The following is a 21,540-nucleotide window of genomic DNA, read 5'->3' as shown; positions in this document are numbered from 1 at the left end:
GACGGACGACTTCGATCAGAATCTGCAAGCGAAAAGCCTCTTGAGCCAGATATCGATCCGACGTAACCCGAAATCGCTTGAAGCTATCGTGCGCGTCACCTCGCGACTTCCAAGTGAGAGATTGATGGTTATCGCTTTAGGAAGGGGGTCAAAAACTGGCCCAGCTCTTTCAGTCAATGTCTACGCGTGCTTGGTGTTGCTGCCTGTGCCAGCAATCTAACCTCACTATTTTGGACTCTTTTTGTCCATATTGTAAGCATCGGAAGTGTGGCTATTGCAGGTATGAGCTTCAAAGTGGTGGTATCCCAGATTGGGGCGAATACCGAGTACTTTCGAAGTCTTTTGAGGACCACGGTACCTCCACAAGATATGGGGATGGCGGCCATCTACAGCGACATCGGGAGAAGCAAGGAAAAACAAATCAAGGGACTGAGTCTCCAATTACAGACCACTCTCCAGGTCCCCGTCACCCTCTACGTTTCATGAATCTTAGTATGGAAAGCCTCCTCATCAAAGCAATATTCGAGGTCGACCACCTTCAGAAGATCAAGACTCGCTAATAAGATGTGAAACTGGCAGCTACTTACAGCGGGATCGGGACAAACACGAAGAAGAACCAAATCAAGGAGCTGATCCGTTAATTACGGACCATTCTCTAAGTTCTCGTCACCCTTTGCGTTTTATCAACTTCAGTTATGAAAATCCTCCTCATCGGAGGAGAAGTATTCGGTTCCGACCGCGTTCAAAGGACCATGACTCGCCAATCAAACATGAAATTGGCAGCTATCTACAACAGCATAGGGATATACAAAGGAAGTGTCACACCAGCAAGCTGAGTCACCTATTTCGGACCAATCTCTAAATTCGCATCACCCCTTACGTTTTATGAATTTCAATTACAAAAAGCCACGTCGTCGGAGAAATTTTCAAGACCCACCATCCGCAGAAGACCACGACTCGCCCATCAGCCTTGGGAAATGCAGCCGTCTACAGCCATTTGGACCAGCTGAGCCACCTCCTAAAGGCCGCTCGACAGATGCCTATGGTCCTTCACATTCTATATCTATAGATAGGGAGTATACAGGAGTATCCCCCGTCGATGTGCTGTACACAGATCCAGGATATATCTTGGTACCAAAGGACGTATTCGACCGGCAAGGAATCTTAGGTTCTCTAGAATCTGACGAGCTTTTGACAGAATACTCAGACGCATCAAGCATTTCTGACACGGAAAGAAACGCTTACGTATACGAGTTGGCTGACGATCTTTTCGGCAACTTTGGTACAGTCGGTGAGAGTCGGCATAAACTCAAGGAAATCTGCGACGACCTGCTTGGCCTACTCAAAGCTTTTGCTTTGAGGTTTGGCCACCATGCATCGACGCAACTGCATATCGATGTAATGCATTTTGTCCATATGCACCATAGGTAAGGCCATCAACGTTCAGCTTGCCGGAAATCGCCATTGAACCTTGATTCGTGCTTAGGGAGATATCCGATCATTTCAAGTCACGCTGTATGGAACAGAATTTTCGGGGCGAAGCTAAGGGTTCAGGTGGTCGAATACCTCTTGAAGAGATGGTCGAAAAGTGGCAGAGGGACTTTCAGGAACCAACTTCCGGCTCTGTTGCAGATCCTGCCTTCGTCGAGGATGACCCTGGGATACAGCTGGACGATGATCGGGACCAGCAGCAACCAGAGCAGAATCCCGACAACGTATACGGCGACTCCATCATGCGCACACCGGCATATCATTGGTTACTGGACAGTCTTCGTAAGAGACTCTACCTGACGCCTGCAGACTCCACTTGCAATCCTTCCATCAGGGAGACAATTCTGTCGTCTCTGGCCTCTACTCGCAAAGTAAGCAGGAAGACGCCCGCAGAGACATATCGGATGGCATTCTTTCTCGCGTGGGACCCCTTGTATTTTCACCGGGAGCAAGGTTATACGGAGGAGATTAAGGAAGTGGTGAAGTATGCCATCACTCTGACAGGAAACATGTCCCAGGCACAAGCAATGCCGTGCGGGCAGTATATGTTGCAGACGTGGCCATCCTCAGCATCAGTGCTGCTTGAGTTGGTACAGAACGCTCTGCGTGAACCAGGACTAGCCACTCAAGGTAAGGTATTCGCGCTTCAGTCTTTCCGATTCGCTACCGCACATGCTTACCCTGGATAGCACACTTTAGCGATGGAATGAAGCTCGAAGGCTTGGTGGCTGGGCAAAAGTTTCTTGTGCAGGTGCGCGGTATACGAGACTCTATCGCCGAAGCTGGAGAACAACTGGCATGGCTCGGTTCTGCCCTCCGCTCGTCAACGGATCAGAAGATGGCATTGTGTAGCCCGTACATTGAGAAGATCTTGAAGGACTGCCCCGATGGAGAAACGATCACAACTGCTGGACCCCTCTATACTTGCCATATCGGCTTCAGAACATACCAGCAAAAGACATCCACACCGGTAGCAAACGGACAATGCTGGCACGACATGTTCCGAAATCCGACCGTCGTGGAAGGCTTTCCGATTTTGGAGAGGCTGGAAAACATCCTCGGCCTCGAAATGCCGCTCAACCTCATGGCAGCTTTGATCCACACAAGGCGGATCGACATGTTTGATGAGACACCTTTCATTGAGGGGATCTCGAGCATGCTTTATCCTACCCAATCTGTGGGAGGCTTTCTTTTATGGCATCATCTCTGCAACAAAGATAGCAGCATGGTAGCTTTCACAGATGATCGTGTCAGATGCAGGCATCATGCCAGCAGTCTTGACTTACCAAGAGTACGACATATCGTGGGGTGGTGTCCGAAAGTTGAATACCACGCCGGTAAGTGTGCTTACAAGTCGCTCGAGAACGGATTGCCATGTCCTTCACGACGCGATTCCGGCCCGTGGCTCGATGCCTGTCACTTTGTCGATAGGCTGACATTCGCTGTTGATAGGTTCCTCCGAAGCAATCCTCTCAATAGAAAAGACCGGGCTGCCGAGAACTCACACAGTTTGTGTTCTCGACAAAGTCGTCCTAAGCGCTGGTAATTTCATCACGGGCGGAATAGAGGTCCTTCTTGGACGCGAAGATGTGCCCGTGCACGTTTCCCGAAATGGCTACCGAGGGAAGTTGCAGTGGACGGCCCAAAAATTCGTGGTTTTATGGGACACTGGAGAGTGTAAAGGGTGGCTAGTCAACGGCAACAGTGCACTTTTGCACCTCACTCGTGCCTCTCTGGAGCATAACCGGAGCAATGATTTCAGCTCCGAGTTCTGCTTTCGGGCCAGAGGACGTACAAGAGCCAACCGAGCCATATGGCCTAGGATCATCGCTTGATGTCCTCCTCAATACTGAAAACAGGCAGCTTCCACTGTATAGGGAAGAGACGGACCCCATTCGTTTCCAAAATCGAGTCGAGGATCTTTGCGATACTCTATATCTCATTGCCGAATATCAACATCGAGCTGCTGGGCAGAATGGCATCAAATTGAAGCTGAGTCCGAGGAGGCATCTTGAAGGATGGGATTTCAGAGACCTCGCTCTGGAACGGAATCACATCTATCCCCGAGTCGCCTGCATCCCGACGATTGGCAGAGGCTGGGTTGACTTCGTCAGGGATGTCCAAGCCATAGTCCTTTTTGGACGCGGATATGGCGAAGTCCTTCGGCCTTCTACTGAGCGCAAGATGATATGTACTCACTGGGATAAATTGCCTCCAGACAATTACTACCTGGCTGCTGCTGTTGGTGATCTGCGGAAGATCATGGAATTGGATGGGGACGCCAATGCAATTCCACCACGACTCAGCGATAACATCGCCTGGCACCAAAGGGAGCCATTGCCTAAGCGTTTTCATTGTAAAGGGGAGGCTTGTGTGAAGTACCCTGGGTTTGTCCAAGTGCTACTGCCTGCCAAACTGAAGGCTGGTAGTGCCGAGTCGAAGAGTGCCTCCAATCCGTTATCCAAGCTCCAAGACGCAAGCGCAGTTGTCTTCGGCCACAATAAGGTCTTCAGATTGTTCTATCCCGACGTGGGACCCCCTCAACATGGAGATCCACCAAGCCCAGTGGATGAGACAAACAGCCCCATCGACGATAGCGGACTAGGCACGAGCCTAGGGACTTTGAACTTGTCCACAAGCACTAGTTGTCCTGATGCAAGTCCACCAGCAGGGATCGGTGGCGACTCCCCTGACCCAGAGCTGCCTGTCCCTCCAGGAAAAAGCGCAAGATCCCACGATGGAACAAAGAGCGGACTTACCCAGTCCTTGTCAGCCGCGGCAGCGGAGGAGGGCGAATCAGCCAAGTGCACTTGCCATAGCGAAGTGCAAGCTGGGCCCGGGAAGCGAGCAAACAGGCTTACATCTTGGGCAAAGCCTATACTAACAAAGGCGAGAAAGAGAAGAAGACTCCTAGATGATGAATGAATCGTCAAGCAGTCTCTCATTTCTTTCCTGTGGAGCCGAGAAATTGGTATAAGTGCAGGTTGCAGTCCTGGTGGGCTTCACCCATGTGGTCTGTTCGAAGAGGAACGATGGTGTCACCGAGTTGAGAAAGGCAATCAACTGACAAATGTTCCTGCGTGAATCTCAATGCAGACAATTCGCCGCCAGCCAACATGTCACGGGCCCTATGTGAATTCAAGACCAACATCGCGGCCGTTCGTTTGATGTGCTTCTACTCAAGCTTGCTATCAGGAGCTTTAGGGGGATTTTCACGTCTGGGGCGTCACTGGATTGTGCAAGAATATCGGCCCGTACAGTTTTCTCCTCAAGGACATGCTGATATTGCCGCTCGAGGCTTGTTCGTATTGCGACAGGCGTGCATGGACTTCGGCGTATCCCACCACCAAGTCATTCATCCGAGAGGGCTTGTCTCGTCCGACGAATTGTGGATATTGATTGGAAAGATCCCGCAACGTCCCAGTTGAATCATTGTAAGGGAGAGCAAATCTCGATGACTTTTGGGGCCCGCAATCCATCCGTTCTTCTGCGACTCCGGAGACGGACTCGAGACGCTTAACGGCTTGTTCGAAGAGTCCGCTATGCGCTTGTCGAATGGGAGCAAGAAGCGCGATGTTCCAGAATGCACGTACCAGCTGTGCTTTGCACGAAGCAAGGCGGTGGTTGCCGTCTGATGGAACCTCATCCAGGTCCAACAACGAGATGTACGTCCGATAATACATGAACTGCAGGGCTGAAGGGTCTTCCGCGGTTCGAGGATCAAGAAAGATCGCCTCTTCCAGAGTATCCAGCACATTCGTGACTGCATCTCTGATCGGCCAGTATGTCTCTTCTCCGAGCCTTTCGAAGAGCTCAGAGAGGTTCTCCCTTGCCAGTTGAAAGGGGCTGTCGCTAATCACTGCCCTTTGCCTGGTTGAAGGGTTCTGGAATTCTGTGTCAAAAATCGGCCGTCCCAGCTGGGGCAGTCGGGCAGCGATGTCGCAATACCCAACCATACGTTGTACGTGCAGTGGCAGGCTGCGCACAGAACAGCCAAAATGGTTAAGGAGGGATTTCAGGCCCTGGAGGTGGGTTTGTGCGGCATTGTGATCCGCTTGGAACAATGCGCACATGATCAAGAAAGCTAGGGCATTGGCAACGATGGGGACTTGGGTTGCTAACAGTTTCTTTAGGGTCTGCTGAACGAGGTGTAATGATCGCCCAGTGAGATGGTGTAGGCCAGAGTCTTGCTTGGATGTCAAGTTCAGAGATGTCATGATTGTCGCGTTGTAGGCCAGCAGAGGTATTAATACTAATTCGTTGTGAATGTCCGGGTCGATGTGGTGCTGAGGCGTCCAGTCTTGATAGAACCGCAGCAGCATGAAGGAGTTGGGGTAGTTTGACAAAAGGGATGATCTGAAGGGATCGACGACATCGGCGCCCTGTAACGGGATTTTACATAGTTGCTGATGGTCAGCGTAGAGTGCATCCGAGGATGAAAGAGGTGCTTTGCGAGGTATGGATGGTCGATTTTGCGGGTCGTGGGAATCATCCTGCACATCATGATTGCTGTCGTAGCGTTTGGTCGAAGAGCTGCAGTTCGTATGTCGACTACGCCTAGTCTGCAGACTGGTCGAAGTTCCTGGTTCGATCGGTACTTCGGGAAACGAGCGCCCAGTTGGCCCCTGTCCGTTCGTGCCTGGAGGCGCCATAGGTCTGTAGCTCAATTTGCCCAGCGACCATCTGGGTCCGGTCTCCCATGGTTTCAGTTCATGTGGTGAGTCCTTGCGCGACTTGAGAAGTTCCTTCCTCTGCTCCGGTGTGGCTCGATTCCGATGGTACCGACCGATATGCGAGCGGACGGTGGAGATGTTGTCGCTGGAGTTCGCTTGGCCGGGGTGGCTGATGTTGACCCATACAGCGTTCATATTGTGTGGTTTGGTCACAAGGGCACCGACAAGGGGATGTTTTGACAGAGATGGGCATTCTGGAAGGTTTCAAGTTGACTCGACCTAGGTGGAGATCATTGTCGTTCTTGGTTGATGGCCACTGATGGAAAACCTAGGGCTGCTTGGTAAGTACGAGAATAGGCTTTCGTTAAAAGGAAGGCTGGGAGTCGGGAGCCGTGCTGCGAGTTATCACATTGAAAGATTTCTCGGTCTTGCAATGTTTGATGGTGGATGATGATTATTCGCGGCAAGATGGTCGTGGAGAAGGAGGATACGGAATTTCCTTAAATAAGTCAGCATTGGATGGAGTTCGAGGCATGTGATTTCGTAGGGAGCTCGAGAGGAAGCCCAAACACTCCGCCGTATACATTGTACGGCGGAGTGTATGTATCGAGCTAACCTCCATCAATGGTATCGACACTCATTTTTGGCGACCTTGACTTGCTCTTGAAACCGAGTATCAAAAGCCAAAGGCCACAACCTCAACAGTATCTTATTGACAGAATAGCTAGTACGAAGGGCTATGTAGAAGCGTTGCGACCGCGCAGGTGCAAAGGCAATAGGCGGCGCAGGCTGTCGCGTGCTCGACTTCTTAGCAAGAGTGGAGTCGAGGGCATGACAGTAACTGAGCAATCGGCTTCTCCTTCTTCTTCTCCTTCTACTTCTGCTTCTACTTCTTCTTCTCCTTGCACTTCTTCTTCTCTTTCTGCTTGCCCTTGTGCTTGCACTTCGACCCATGGCCAATAGAGCAGACGCTGTTGTGTGCTTGGGTGATCATAACCCAACTTTTTGATGGACAACGCAATGCACTTTTCCATCAGGCCATACGCTTCCTTTTGCCGGCCTTGATCTCGCCATGTACAGGCAAGGTTGTTCATGGCAATCAGCGTTTGAGGGTGCTCCGAACCCATTGTCTTCTCTTGTATCTCCAACGCCTCGACCTCTAGGCGCTCTGCTTCTTCCAGCCTGCCTTGAAAATGGTATATGCCACCCAGATTGATCATACCCGCGAGCGTGCCGGGATGCTCTCTGCCCTGGATCCGTATTCTGGTCTGCAAGTTCTTTGTCTTCAGCTGTTCCGCCTCTTTCAACCGACCCACTTGCGCATAGATGGCAGCAAGGGTGGCCATGCTGTTGAGCGTATCTGGATGCTCTTCTTTAAGCACCTTGAGCCTTTTTTCCATCACCCATAGGCCTAACTCTTCAGCCCTTTGGAAATCCTTTTGGTCGTAAAAGCTCCACACCAAATCAGCCATACCGGTCAGTGTGACTGGGTGCTCACCACCGAGGGTCTCTTCCCATATCTTTCTCACTTCTTCTCCAAGCTCTTCGGCCTTGTTCCAGTCCCCCAGCTCTCTGTATGTTGCAGCCAGAAGATGCATGCACGTCAGCGTATCGTCATGATCAGCACCTAGGATCTCCTTAGCCCCCGTAAGCGCTTTCTCAAAATATATCTTGGCCTCACTCCAACTTCCCTGCATTCTCAATGCGTCTCCAAAATGGTGATAAGCTCTCGAAGTACTTATGTGCGAGTGTCCCAACTTCGTCTCGCGCCAGCTGACAACGGAAGCAAGTAGCGGCACAGCTTCGGAGTACTCCCCGTCATGCACGAAGTTGTAGCCCATTTTTTCGAATAATATGTAACGCTCCTCGAAGTCTTCGATTCCATCAGAGGTGCATAGGATCTGCGCATGGGGCATGTAGAGAGCACATTGGTCCCTGTTTTCATGCGTTCGCACGGGGAACCGCGCCGCTAAAACACTCACGGCCGCTTGGGTCCAACGCAAGAGCGTTTCCTGTCCCCTCAACCAATTTCGAGTGGCAAGACGCACCAAACTATGCATCTGGTACAGGACTTCCTTGGACTGATCTTGACCTTCATTCTGTTTTCTCAGGAAGGAGTACCCAGTGAGGATACCCAACACTTCGGTCATCTCCCTCCTGGAGGACACTTCGGGCAAAAGTGAGAGTGGAATGTTTTTCTCGCTGAGACAGGATGTAAAGGCCAGGAACTCTGCGGCCCGAGGATGATGAACTTGGATCTGGATGAAGGAGACGAGCCAAGTGGATGCCACCGGGTTTTGTCCTTTCTTGTATCGCTGCTCATCGTTGCTGAAGTCTTCACTCAGGAGGTCGATGACGTTCTCCTCTGTGTCGTCAGAAACTCCAGATAGTCTTGAGTCGACGTGTTGTTCATGTTGATGTATGCTGCGGCTTGGACGATGGCAAGAGGCAAATATGTGAGTCTCTCAACCAGCTTTGAGGTCTGTTCGGCATCCATCCGGGCTTCTGGCTTGATTGATTAGAAGGCCCAGAAATGTTTCAACAGCCTCTTCTTGATTCATCTCTGGCAATTCGACCACCTCTTTTCCTGCCATATGCACCGCTACCCGGCGGCTTCGTGTTGTGACCAGTATACGTCCCGTGGCACATATTGGCAACGACTCCGCCAGAGCAGTTCCATTTTCGCTTCCGTCTCCGTTTCCGCTTCGCTTCGCTGGGACACCCCAAATGCCCTCGTCATCGGCATTGTCCAGAATCATCAGCCAATTCCCGGCGGACTTTTGACTTAGGTACTGCTTGACAAGGTTCTTGACGTCGGCTTTCTCCTTTTCAATTCCAGGTATCTTGAGCTTCTTACCAATCTCCAGAATATCTTTTCCAAACGTCAGATGATTCGTGGCCTGGACCGAGAGGACGGAGTACGTCGGACGCTGGCTTTTTGTGCCATGGGCCAGCTCCAGTGCAATTCTACTCTTGCCCACTCCACCCAAGCCGAAGACTGCGACTGTTGAGCGAGGGCGACTGTGACGCTGGAGTAGCTTGTCCTCAAGTATCGCCATCTCCTTTTTGCGACCTATGAAGTCCCCGGTTCCGCCAAACGGGACATGCCATATTACTCGCGACGGGCTCTCTAAGATAGAAAGATGTCAATCAACCACTATTCTGAAAAGGGAACAGCTTCAAGAAGATAATACATTGAAAAACTAACCTTCCTGGTCGTTCGTCTCAGGGGCCCATTGCTTCAGAAAAGCTTTCATACCTGCCGCGGCTGTTGCTGCAGCATACATTTGCCACTTCTTGTTCTTGTGACTGTCAGCATACTCACATACGCCCTTGACCACAATGCTGGGGAAATGATCCCACACTCCCGCGCCCTCCATCTCAAAAGCGATAATGCCGGCGTCCTTGGCAAGTCTATCTCGATGTTGGCCGGACTTCATGACGGCGTCACCGGACGCCATCGCACCAAAATGTACCGAGAGTGCGTGCTGTTCCGAGGATGCTTTGGCATCTGTGGCTTTGCGACGGTCGACGAGCCTCGTTGCCTCGCATCCAAGTTTCTCACATGTCATTTTGAGCGCGTCCTCGCAAATGTCTTCGGGACTAGCACTGCATTGGTCGCATTTGACTGTGGCCTCTGTGGGCAAGTTGTGATGCTTGTGGAGATATGAAGATTCAAACAGGATGTCCGCTTCTGATCCAGGATATTCGGTTTCGGGGATTTCCTTCTTGATCTCCTGGAGAAAAGCTGCAACATTGTCCTGCAGTTCTTTACGATAGAGTCTTGTCTTCAGCTTCGCAATGATCCCACGAATTTTCCGGCTCGGCCTGCCCAGGCTATCCTCGATAGTATCTTTTCTTTGAAGCTCTTTCGGATACTACCTGCCATAGTCGTATTGTACGAGCGCGTTGCTGAAGATGACGTCGCCCAAGTGTATTTCTTCTCCCGTGCCATCTGCACCGGCGAAAGGTACGCCTCCACAAATCCCCACGATCAGGGCGAGCTTGATGCCGGTGAAGCTTGATCGCAGGCTTGCTGCCACAGCTGATGCATTGACTTTGCCCATTCCTGGCATGTATGCCAGTACGACGTTGTGGTCTCCAATCACCCCGGTTGTGTAGTTGTTGTCATCCCCTGGAGCTTGGCCATAATGTTTACCTTCATCTTTCCAGAACTTATCAAAGACAGCATGCACCGCATCGGCTTCCAGTGGGAGAGCACAAATGAGGGCGACCTCGAAGTCGCAGCGATCGCGAGGGGTGGCAGGAGACATCGGGGCCAGCAGATTCATGAAGCTGGTGAAAGAGAGTGACACGAGGCAGTTAGAACCGGACCAGAGACGATCCGATCATGAGAGGCTTTCCATCCCAAGTCGCTACCTCTTCCATTTCGACGTCAGGCTGAAGGCAGTAACCCCGCTCCAGTTGAGACAGCGGCCTTCATACCGTGGTGTCACGAGTATGTTCCAGGCCATAGCGCGAGCCACTCCGTTTAGAGGTGTCCAATTATCTCGCAAAAGCAGCATCTCTCGCTCAGCCTGATCATACATACCAGGGGTGCCCTATTGGATTGGAATACCTCTACGGTGTGCTGGTAGTTGAAAGCGGCAGGCACATATCTGACCAATATCAGGCCCTGTCATGCTCCGTGCAGTTGAAAAGTCGCCCTTGATACCGTAATGCGACTCGTTCGTATTCTTCCTCGCCAGGGGATGTTGCCAGGTTTGGGCGCGAGTCCGGAAAAGGTCGTCGTTGATTGGGGGCCGAGAGAATTGTGTGGCGCGCGGTTGCCCTGCGAGCCTGATAGGGCGCGTATTCTCATTCTCGAATATCTCTGGTATTGAAAGCGCGTCGCGAGGAAGGAGCCAAAGAGATGAAGGGTCGGGTTCTCTCTTTCATCCTGGACCTAGACCTTTGCCTGGGAGGGAGTGAGTGAGTGGGAGATCCTGGAGAGATGGCGATGACATCGGTTTTCTCAGTCTCCCCACACGGAGTGTTCGCCGTGTGTCAAACCCCCTCCAGCGCCCCAGATCTCGGCAATTGACGGGAGAGTCTTCTCAGTGTGTAAAGAAACACAAAAGAAGTAGGATTCCTTCTCAACTTTAAAGAATCGAAGAGAGCTCGAGAAATCGTTTGTTCTGCAGTGCTACACCTGACGCGGCTGCCATTACGTGCCGGATCTCTTTCCTGACGCAATACAAGAAGCTCATTTCTATCGCCGTCGAACTAATTCAATTGCTGACTTTCCCACTTCACCTTGTCACTTTGTGTGTTGACCTCACGAGCGATAGTAAATTCGAAACACTGTCAAGACAATTCAAAATGAAGCTCCTCTATCCAACGTCCATCACCCTCGACACCAAGAGCCTGGAAGGCTTCAACGTGTCCCTTATCCCATACGACATCAAAAGCAACATTCCCGACGAGCACACCGACGCCGAGATCCTGATAACATGGTGCAACCCGGTCCCGCAGCTCAAAGAGGAAGCCAAACGTCTCAAGAACCTCCACTGGATCCAGTCCCTCGCCGCAGGACCGAATGACGTTCTCAGCGCGGGCTTCGACGCTTCGAAAGTGTCCATCTGCACGGGCTCCGGCCTGCACGACCACACCGTCGCCGAGCACACTCTGGGACTGCTTCTGAACGCGGCGCGCCGCTTCTTCGAGATGCGCGACTTCCAGCTCCAAGGCAAATGGCCCGGCCACCTGGGCGGACCGCAACCGGACAGGCCCGCGGGCAAATTCACGACGCTGCAGGACGCCAATATCCTGATCTGGGGGTTCGGCAACATCGCAAAGACCCTGACGCCCTGGTTGACGGCCCTGGGCGCCAACGTCAAGGGCATGGCCAGACACGCCGGTGTGCGTCAGGGCATCGAGGTCTACGCCGAGGACAAATTGCCTGAGTTGCTGCGCACCACGGATGCGCTGGTCATGATCCTGCCGGGCTCGGAAGACACCAAGAATGTGTTGAACGCGGAGAGATTGAAGATGCTGCCCAAACATGCGTGGATCGTGAACGTCGGGCGCGGAACGTCGATCGATGACGACGCATTGGTTTCGGCGCTCGAGAAGGGTGACATTGGCGGCGCCGCGCTCGATGTCTTTGTCACGGAGCCGTTGCCCGCTGACTCGCCCTACTGGAAGACACCGAATACGATTGTCAGTCCGCATGCGGCGGGCGGGAGGCCGCAGAACCCGGAGGCGTTGATTGCGTATAACCTGAGAAGATTCCTGGCGGGACAGGAGTTGAAGAATACCGTTTGATCAATCACATGGATGACTTCCAACACTCTTTGAGAGATACTAGTACTTATGTCCAGCTGGTGTGAAATAGATAGAGTCTCTCGAGTATTATTCATGTTAAACTTAAGTGCTAATCGACATTGAACTACTCGGATCGGCATTACAATTACTAGCACACAGGACATAGATGATATTCATGCATTCTCCCACGTTCTCTCCGGTTTCGCATCAAACAACTACTTCCGCCACTGATGGTGCTGTGACCCATTCACGTCGGAAGGGCATCGCATTAGTCGAGTGTCTCGGACGAGTTCACTCAGTGGTTGTATGCCCGGTCAGAACCGACTTAATAGGCTGAACCCCGTCTCTCGACCTTGTCGATGAAATCCTTCTCCAGAACACCGTCCCTTGCTACGCTGTGAGCAAATGTTTTGCTGGGCTTCCACTTGGCAGAAGTGCGCGGCGTGGTTTCCTCAAACATCTTGTCGACTTGCTCAAGAGTAAGACCCTTTGTCTCCGGGACGAGGAAGTAGGTGTAGACGAATGCGCAGGTACAGAGACCACCCCACACGAAGAAGACGGAAGACTTGAGATTGCCGTGCTGTTCGCCGACCATATACGGAGTGATGACGGCGATGATCTTTTGACGGAAATATGTTAGCAGTATGTCAAATAAGAACAAGAAGCGCCTAGAAAAGGACTTACCGTGTTCCACAACCAATTCGATGCGGTCGACAAGGCGACGCCGCGGGACCGAATCGGCAGAGGGAAGATCTCGCCAATCACGATCCAAGCTCCAGGACCCCAGGTAGATGCGAAGAAGAAGATGAAGATGGCGATGAATGCGATCTGTGCGTTGACGGCCGAGATGTTGTCGGCCAAGCTGAGGTCCGGACTAGCGGGATCGGGGTGCGTGTGGTTGAAGCCAACGGTCACACCAATGATGGCGACAAGGAATTGGCATATCAACATGCCGAGAGCTCCCCAGAAGAGGATGGTCCGGCGACCGAATCTCTCAACAGTCCAGAATGACAATGGTGTGGAGCAGACGTTGACCAGGGTGAAGATGAGCGAAATGAGGAACGTGTTGTCGATGGCTCCGGTAGACTGTAGGAAAGGGGTGGAGTAGTAAAAGATGAAGTTGACACCAGTCCTGGAAGGATAAGTTAGCGTGAGCTGTGTGCTATTCGTAAGTGTATACATACCATTGTTGCATCATCTGCAAGGAAGTGCCCAAAATAGTACGTCGTAAGTTCGATTTGGACTGCCACAAACTTCCCTTGAAACAGTTGGCCCAACTCGAGAACCAGCCAGCTTCCGGAATGATAGCACGTTCGTACTCCTCGTTGGCCACGATCTCGGACAATTCGACTTGAACGTATTCAGAGTCTCGCGGCTGCCCACGTAACTTTGACAAGGCAATGGTCGCTTGTTCGAGTCTGCCTCTTTTGACAAAATATCTAGGCGAGTCGGGCAGAGTCATCAATCCGCCAGCGAGAATCAAAGCCCAGGCGAATTGGATGGCTATCGGAATTCGGTAAGCTCCAGTATCGGTACGATCCTCAGTCGCGTAGACAACAATTGATGCAAGCATGATGCCGATGGTGATGCAAAACTGATAGCCAGCGACGAGAGCTCCTCGGACCTTGCGTGGACACTAGAAATTTGTCAGATATGCATCTTTGACACGAGTAACAACCGACTTACAATCTCACTCATGTAGAGGATGACAATGGCGCTTTCGAAGCCCACACCAATTCCAGCGACCAGGCGGCCTGTCACGATAGCGGCAAGAGCATTACCAGCACCGGTGATCATTTGGATAATAACGCCGATCATGTAGATTAAGCAGCCGAAGATCACAGTCCATTTCCTTCCAATCATGTCGGCCATGTCGCCAGCGATGAGAGCACCAAAGAAGGTGCCTGCCGACAGGATCGAAACAACAAGTGATTGGTGTGATGAGCTCAGAGCATCGGCGGTCGGGCCTTCGACTTTGTGAACGAATAGTTCGGATCCAAGGACACCGTTGATGTAACCACTGTCGTAGCCGAAGAAAATACCTCCGAACGAGGCAAAAGCGCACATAAGATACGCCTTCCAGGTGACGGGAGCTTCGATGCGATTGACATCGTCAGTCACACTGAGCCTGATGGAGTTTTGCCGAGACATGGCTGCAGATGAAATGACCTGATCAGAATAGTGGAAGATGGTCGTGGAGGGAGATCACATCTGGGTAGACGCATAACTTATATAACTTCGCCCAGGGTCTGTGGCTGTCAACAATGACACCTGGGGATCCTGCTTTTCCCAAGTTGTAGCCCATGGGTTACATGTTGCGGAGTGTCGGGAGCTCTGTGGTGGACCATGGAGACAAATCACAAGTCTTGCCTCGCCTGCTTCAGGTCGAGATCTGTGTATCTCGCAAAAGTCTGTTCAGCAATTCGCCAATTGTGGAGTGAGCGCATCGCTTTCGAAGCTACGACGACATCGAGCACTGGCAGGGTCACCTGTACACAGCAGGAATTTTGCAACCTTGGTTTTGCCGATTGCAACACTGGTGATTGGCGTCGAGTTTGAATGGTGTTGTGCTTCCGCGCTGGCAGGTCTTGTCATTGTCTTGGATCGAAGTCCAAGACTGTGCTAAGACCATAACCCCACAGATCTGTATTCAGGGTTCTGCCAACCGAGCAGGAAGTCAAGATGCCCACTGATGCCTCCTCACGACGACGACAAACGTATTTGGAACAGTGGAAGTTGGAAATTCGGAACAATTGCTCATCGTACTCCTGGACATCCGAAATGTCGGCAAGGCTGCAACTTACCTTGTGGTCTCAAAGACGGCCTCGCTGACAGATGATCTCAGTGTCACGAGGTGGAGTAGCATTGCCGAGACGACAAATCCCTTGGCTGATGGAATGTGATGCGGAGATCATGCCCAACACAGAATGTCTCCATATCGTCATGATTCTTGTCTTCTCTTGGAAGACCTTCTGGAAGCAATGCTCAGATCATGTTTAGACGCCACTGCGGAGACGAGAGCAGACGATGACCGCTGCGAGAGAGGATAGGAGGAGGTTGGCGCCCTCACGAGGAAAGAGAAGCCGACAGCGATGGTGGCTCTCCTACGGAGTACTCATACACGATTTTGGACTTACTGTGGTACGTCGCAGCTTGAAACTTTGTCGGTGTCGCCGGTTCCTGCTCGGATCTCGGCGAGCATCTTGTCGGGTTGGCACAGTCCGGATGCTAGAAGCCGGCAGTTTCCATACAGCGTCACTGTCAAGTCGCAAAGGGATGGTGGTGCCGAAGGGAAGGGTGGAAAAGTGGAAAAATGGAAAAATGGAAATCAGTAAACATTGCCAAGACCCGGAGTCTGGAACAACGATGTTCCTTTCGGTCCGAATACTGTCAATATCTTACACAATCGCGGTACCTAAGGTACCTAGTGTTGTTGTTGATTTTGGTTGGCATCCAAGAGGCGTCCAGGAGAAAAGAGGCGTCCAGGAGACGACCACCATCAATGCTTTTGGACGCACCAGCCAGCCCCCTCCAAGCAATTCTGGTACGGCACATTTCTTCTGCAGAGATGAACTGATCAGACTTCCAGCGTCTCCTTGACAGCCCCATTCCCGTCAAGTCCTTGAAAGTTCTGGCTCTCAGCAACATCGTTCATGTCCTTGGCGGTCAACGACGTTCGCCACGTAGTATGCGTACCCGTATCTCTGGCAACAGGTCTGGTCTGGCCATGGAGCCTCGTCGCAGAAATTTCGGCAGTCAAGATGAAGGACTCAGTGCCAAGGCATGAGGAATGCATCCCAAGGTCAGGATCCCTTCTGCAAGCTTCCCAGAAGCTAAGTGAGTGTCACCGTCGCTCTCAATGGGTGCGATGGACAGATTGGCCCCGTTATTCTTGAACATCGGCGTGTGAAAGCGCAGTATGAGTATCGTGGGGGCGTGCACGATCTTTTAGTACTCAAAGATCATACTATCTCGATGAACTGAGATGAATTGAGCTCAAGAGACCTTCTCTAGCCCGGTTGACAAACTATTCTGGAGCGGGATACTCTGAAATGTCTGCATGTTGGTTGAGGGATCTCCCCCATCACATGCCCTCTGTAGGCCTGGTATCGCAGTCACAGTCGTAGAAACCACTTCAGGCATCGCCCTTGCTGAATTCCACAGAACTCTCCTGGTCACTGACTGGTTGTCACACCGGGTATTGGTACTAGTGCCACCTGGATTACCTCGAGAGTTTCGATCAAGTCATCTTGGTCGCGTCTCCCACGAATTCGTCCGGAGTGTCGATCGAGGGGAGACACAGCATGGAGAATTCGGAGACGACCTCGCTTCGCGGAGAACTTCACCACCAGAAACCGGTGGCGGCGGAATGCTGCCATCTCCGCCATGCACGATCAGGGTTCTGACAATGAACATACCCATACTACTAGTAGTAGTATTGTTTCGAGGCCGTGCAAAAGCTGCCTCCATCCGATGAGTGTGATCTCATAGAGATAGTTCGATGTTTGGATTTGGATATCCGCATTTCACATCTGCTGAATACTAGTCTGATTGAACCGGCAATATGGCCTCCATATCAGAAACACCCAAAATCGCAAATCCTTCGGACTATCTGGAACGTGTCTATGCCGGCGTGCTGGGAAAGCTTATCGGTGTGTATCTCGGCCGACCTTTCGAAGGATGGTCACATCAACAGATCATGAAAGAGCTTGGTCCGATACAGTACTATGTGCACGACAAGCTCGACGTGCCGCTCGTGGTCACGGACGACGACGTCTCAGGCACCTTCATGTTCGTCCGGGCACTGGAAGAGCACGGCGTCAACTCGAATCTCACGTCTGAGGACATTGGCAAAACCTGGCTCAACAATGTCATTGAAAGGCGCACAATATTTTGGTGGGGAGGCAACGGCATCTCGACAGAACATACGGCATATCTCAATCTGAAGCGTGGCGTCCCGGCACCTAGAAGCGGTTCGATACAACAAAACGGCAAGACCGTGGCCGAGCAGATCGGAGCACAGATCTTCATTGACGGATGGGCGATGGTAGCTCCCGGCAGTCCTGCTCTTGCTGCAAAGTTGGCGAAAGCGGCTGGATCGGTCAGTCACGACGGCGAGTCGGTGTACGCTGCGATGCTGTGGGCTGCGATGGAAGCAGAAGCTTTCTTATCAGATGATCGAGATCATTTGCTCGAAACGGGATTGTCATTCATCCCCAGTAACTCTCTTATTGCAACGTTGATCTCGGACATTCGAGATTGGGCCAAACAGGACGGCGACTGGTTGAAGACACGGCAGAGGATTGAAGACAAATACGGCTATGACAAGTTTTGTGGGATGTGCCATGTGGTGCCGAATCATGGAATCATGATCATGACGTTTCTTTATGCCAAAGATTTTCACGATGCTATGTACATCATCAACACGTGCGGATGGGATACCGACTGCAATTCCGGCAACGTCGGGTGTCTGTTTGCGTTGATGTACGGACTAGGTGGCCTCGAAGGCGGTCCAGACTGGAGAGGTCCCATCGCTGACCGAGCACTGATCTCAAGTGCTGATGCTGGCTACTCGACCAACAATGCCGCTCGCATTGCGTACACCATCGCCAATATGGGTCGAAAATTGGCTGGCGAGACGCCACTTCCGGAGCCGTCAGCTCAATTCCATTTCACCTTCCCCGGAAGCGTGCAGGGCTTCGAGAGCAGCGCCAAGATCGGACAATGCGAGAAAGGGCTTTGTGTTTCGGTTGGTGGAGAGGCAGAGGTCACAACGCAGACTTTCCGGCCTCTCGATCTTGGAAAGATGAAGACATACGAGTTTGTCGGCTCGCCACTGGTGTATCCTGGTCAGCATGTTCGAGCAGTAGTCCAAGGAGATGACTTAGAGGTGCAGCTAAAGACAGACCTCAGCAGTGGCCCTGCAGTAAGAGTCACAGGCCGTCAAGAGCTAGAATGGGAATTACCCAACGAACAGCCCATTTCGCGGCTCGGACTGAGAATCTCGGGACACGGTGCGGCATGGATTGAAAGTCTTGCATGGACCGGAGTGCCTCGAATGACGATGAAGCACGATATCATGGGCTGGGTCAACGGCGCCAGCACTTTTCACACCGGCTTCGGCACGGCGTTTTACGTCGCCCAAGACCATGGCGAAGGTATTGTAAGTTATGGGAATAGAGACTGGACAGATTATCAAGTGTCTGTGGCAAGCTTCAAGATTAATCTTGGAACTGCTGGAATTGCCATCCGAGTGCGAGGCCTGCGAAGGTGGTATGCGCTGGTGATCAAGCCACGGAAGGTAATGTTGGTCAAAGCCCTGGACGAACAGCGGATAGAGCTCGACGCTGCAGAGTTTAAATGGAAGCTCGACGAGCAGTATACGATCGAGTTGACAGCTTCTGGTGATAGTATCAGAGGAAAGATTGGGAATGTGGTGCTTGAAGCTAAGGATGACCAGTACAATGGTGGAGGGCTCGGCTTGATTCCTATCGATGGATCGCTGACCGCTGCAGACATTCGAATCGGACCCAGCTAGGCGCTGGCAAGCAGGAGCCGCTGGAGGAAGCTCGCAAATCTTGAGCAGTGCTCTTTCTTGACGGAGCGAGCATGGGAGAATGACAGATGTCGTAGCTGGGATTCCCCTGGATTTCAGAGCTGCTGATAATCCTCGGCTACTTGTAGATCCGAGAACGCCTTCGCAGTCAGGTCCAACACGAGCTTTGATTTCTTCTTGATATCCTCCCGCAGCAGGATCCCGTCTTCACAAACGTAGTAGTCGATATACTTTGCAGGAACCCATTCGAAGTACACGTTGCGCACGGTGACCATTTCCTCCCAAGAGGGCGATTCGTCCTCCTTCCAAGTGCCAACGACCTCAGCCTTTTCGTTGTCTTCTTCGCAATGCTCTTCGGCTGCTCCAGGTGAAGCAATCTTATCCGCCTCGCTGATGCACACCACTTTGACAGAGCCACCCGTCACCTCCTTGCTCGTCAAGACTGCTGGTAGCGAACCCGTCTTGTTGCTCACATCCCCAAACTCCGATATCCGGTCAGCCCCGATAATGAGTATATCAGCATCCTTGCTTAGTATGCCCACAGACGCGTCAGTAGACACAATAATGCGTAGCCGATCATGAACTTGTGGTCCAGCTGTCTTGCCTGTCCGGCGATCTTCGGCCTCTTTTGCCAACGTTCGTGCAAAACTGACGCCTTCAAATAGGGGACGCGACTCGAGTATACGGAGTTCGATGGCGAGGCTGTCCTCTGCATCCAAAGCATGTAATATGGCAGCTTTGATCGTTGATGAGGAACTGAGGGTCAGAATTTTGATTGGGATCTCGCCGCCTTCATTTTGCGTTGACGATTCGAACTTGTCATGTAAAAGGGCAGAGAATTGTTGACTCACACGCTTAGCAATCTCTGCTCTTCTGCCGACGTACGCCGCCAGACTCTGTTTGACACCTTCAAGCACATCCTGGCCACCGGCATCGACTATGCTCTGTGCGTCTTTCAAGGCAGTCACGATGGCACTGGATATGGCGGCGCTCATGCTCGGGCGTCCATTGAAAGCCAAATGAAAAGCCTGCAAGCGGATCGTCTTCCACCAGCGAGCAATTTCTTCAGGAGTATATGGCTTCTTATTCTGTTGATCTTCTTCGACGATCCTCATTAATGTCTTCGCGGCCATGGTGGCCAATTCTCTGGCTCCATGTGTATGATCCAGACGTAGTTCTTCAAGGCCTTGATGTAGCAGGCTTTCGGGATCGACCCATACCTGGCCAAGGGTGATTTCCAGTCTCGGAACACACTGATCCAAGATCTTCCCACTGAGGATGTCATCTACCTTGTTCCATTCCAGGCTAACATGCTCCCAGTTCATTTGGAACACCGATGTATCGACATTGTTGTGCTCGTCTACGAGATCTTTCTTGAATCGAAATGCAAAGGGCCAAACGTGCCATATTCTGCCGACAGTCTCACCTTTGCCATCCTTACCAGTCACGGCCTTCTCATCTGTGAATTCGAAACCCGGACCTCTTCTCCACAGCTCAATGTGTTGTGGTCCAAGACAAGTCTCCTCTTTCAACTCTCGCCACGCGGCATCGAGCGGTGCCTTGTCGTATTGTTCTAACGAGCCCGCTATTGGCGCAAGCTTGTTTCTGTAGGTCGAGACTTTTTCAGAGCGGCGGAAGAGGAGGACCCGATAAGGCTTGTTGTTTTTGAGAGGGAAGAGCAGGATAGATACAACAGTTCGTCGCTCGAGGCGAGGCATCACAGCTGGATTTGTCAAGGTAGCATCAGTAGACGTTGGCAGTAAGCCGGCATTGAATCAGGATAGACGCGTGGAAATGTCATATACCATCCTTCGCGGACTCGAGCGGATGGGAACTGCAATCATCAGGTGAGTATGGCGCAGGTACCTGACCGGCCAAGCCTTCCAGGTCGCCAGCCTTGCCAACAACTCCAAATCTCATCCTCTTCTTCCAACATCTACAACTCTCCGATTTCTCTTTCGCCAAGGGACACAACAAGCAGACATCGTCGTTCTATGTTTCCGCTATGACAGGAACTGTAGTCTTCCCCAGCGCTGCGTTTAAAAGATCCCTTCAAGACTCGAAGCTCTTGAGCCTCGCAGCCTCGGCTGAGCGAACGGACTAGTCCGACACCCAACAATGACCCCCTTCGATCCCCGACAAGTTCATTAGCGGCCAAAGTAGCCTGCAGACCTCCTACTATGTAGCGACTCGCAGCGAACAAAGGTGGGAACTCAAGCGCCATGGTTCAGCCTTTTAGCCGCGACCTGACAACGATGGCCGCTGCTTCTCAGAAGTGGGGGACCGCCAGACATCGACACCTACGAGGGGGAAGGATGACAAACCAAGAGCCTTCGATCGGCACGCTTCTTCCGCTCAGACTTGGTCTCATTTAGCCTGTCTCCAGTCCACTGAGTGATCCAGAGCGGCCGGCCTGCAGAATGCGTCGTATACGCAACACAAATGATCCCGTGACTGTGCTCGACGAAGAGAAGTCAAGCCTATCATGATCTCAGGTAGGGAACAATGTTCGAAGAACAACTTGTTAATCATCAGACATGCAGTAAGTTCATC

General features: G+C 51.9%; 8 protein-coding genes across 8 annotated transcripts; 3 read left to right on the top strand and 5 right to left on the bottom strand.

The window, feature by feature from the left end:
• Positions 1-454: 454 nt before the first annotated feature.
• On the top strand, positions 455-4,416 carry PV05_00194 (uncharacterized protein; the record flags this gene model as incomplete). Its single annotated transcript, XM_013465066.1, has 5 exons — positions 455-1,427; positions 1,487-2,121; positions 2,181-2,828; positions 2,944-3,195; positions 3,254-4,416. The coding sequence occupies exons 1-5, from the start codon at positions 886-888 to the stop codon at positions 4,414-4,416; spliced, it is 3,240 nt and encodes a 1,079-aa protein (XP_013320520.1). The 5' UTR covers positions 455-885.
• Positions 3,816-6,621, bottom strand: PV05_00193 (uncharacterized protein). Its single transcript, XM_013465065.1, has one exon. It carries the CDS (start codon positions 6,357-6,359, stop codon positions 4,704-4,706), a length of 1,656 nt encoding a protein of 551 aa, XP_013320519.1. The 5' UTR covers positions 6,360-6,621; the 3' UTR covers positions 3,816-4,703.
• A 280-nt stretch (positions 6,622-6,901) lies between these two features.
• On the bottom strand, positions 6,902-8,314 carry PV05_00192 (uncharacterized protein; the record flags this gene model as incomplete). The annotated part of the gene is made up of 1 exon (XM_013465064.1): positions 6,902-8,314. The coding sequence occupies one exon, from the start codon at positions 8,312-8,314 to the stop codon at positions 6,902-6,904; it is 1,413 nt and encodes a 470-aa protein (XP_013320518.1).
• A 315-nt stretch (positions 8,315-8,629) lies between these two features.
• PV05_00191 (uncharacterized protein) lies at positions 8,630-10,438 on the bottom strand (the record flags this gene model as incomplete). The annotated part of the gene is made up of 3 exons (XM_013465063.1): positions 8,630-9,294; positions 9,373-9,992; positions 10,047-10,438. The coding sequence occupies 3 exons, from the start codon at positions 10,436-10,438 to the stop codon at positions 8,630-8,632; spliced, it is 1,677 nt and encodes a 558-aa protein (XP_013320517.1).
• Positions 10,439-11,278: 840 nt separating this feature from the next.
• PV05_00190 (uncharacterized protein) lies at positions 11,279-12,618 on the top strand. The gene has a single exon (XM_013465062.1). It carries the CDS (start codon positions 11,487-11,489, stop codon positions 12,429-12,431), a length of 945 nt encoding a protein of 314 aa, XP_013320516.1. The 5' UTR covers positions 11,279-11,486; the 3' UTR covers positions 12,432-12,618.
• Positions 12,618-14,727, bottom strand: PV05_00189 (uncharacterized protein). The gene is made up of 4 exons (XM_013465061.1): positions 14,118-14,727; positions 13,616-14,067; positions 13,116-13,563; positions 12,618-13,050 (listed from the first exon to the last, which is right to left on the bottom strand). The coding sequence occupies exons 1-4, from the start codon at positions 14,580-14,582 to the stop codon at positions 12,757-12,759; spliced, it is 1,659 nt and encodes a 552-aa protein (XP_013320515.1). The 5' UTR covers positions 14,583-14,727; the 3' UTR covers positions 12,618-12,756.
• Positions 14,728-16,995: 2,268 nt separating this feature from the next.
• On the top strand, positions 16,996-18,969 carry PV05_00188 (uncharacterized protein; the record flags this gene model as incomplete). The annotated part of the gene is made up of 1 exon (XM_013465060.1): positions 16,996-18,969. One exon carries the CDS (start codon positions 16,996-16,998, stop codon positions 18,967-18,969), a length of 1,974 nt encoding a protein of 657 aa, XP_013320514.1.
• PV05_00187 (uncharacterized protein) lies at positions 17,705-20,803 on the bottom strand. The gene has a single exon (XM_013465059.1). It carries the CDS (start codon positions 20,703-20,705, stop codon positions 19,083-19,085), a length of 1,623 nt encoding a protein of 540 aa, XP_013320513.1. The 5' UTR covers positions 20,706-20,803; the 3' UTR covers positions 17,705-19,082.
• Positions 20,804-21,540: the final 737 nt, after the last annotated feature.

This window comes from Exophiala xenobiotica, assembly GCF_000835505.1.
Source record: "Exophiala xenobiotica strain CBS 118157 unplaced genomic scaffold supercont1.1, whole genome shotgun sequence".
NCBI lineage: Eukaryota > Fungi > Ascomycota > Eurotiomycetes > Chaetothyriales > Herpotrichiellaceae > Exophiala > Exophiala xenobiotica.
This window is presented reverse-complemented; position numbering and strand designations above follow the sequence as displayed.

Bases quoted from the DNA above. Each gene is read 5' to 3' on its own strand.
- PV05_00193 (XM_013465065.1), bottom strand. From the start codon at position 6,359: ATGAACGCTGTATGGGTCAACATCAGCCACCCCGGCCAAGCGAACTCC.
- PV05_00190 (XM_013465062.1), top strand. From the start codon at position 11,487: ATGAAGCTCCTCTATCCAACGTCCATCACCCTCGACACCAAGAGCCTG.
- PV05_00189 (XM_013465061.1), bottom strand. From the start codon at position 14,582: ATGTCTCGGCAAAACTCCATCAGGCTCAGTGTGACTGACGATGTCAAT. The intron at 14,068-14,117 runs GTAAGTCGGTTG...ACAAATTTCTAG, and splicing joins TCCTCTACATGAGTGAGATT to TGTCCACGCAAGGTCCGAGG. The intron at 13,564-13,615 runs GTATGTATACAC...TTATCCTTCCAG, and splicing joins TTGCAGATGATGCAACAATG to GACTGGTGTCAACTTCATCT.
- PV05_00187 (XM_013465059.1), bottom strand. From the start codon at position 20,705: ATGCCTCGCCTCGAGCGACGAACTGTTGTATCTATCCTGCTCTTCCCT.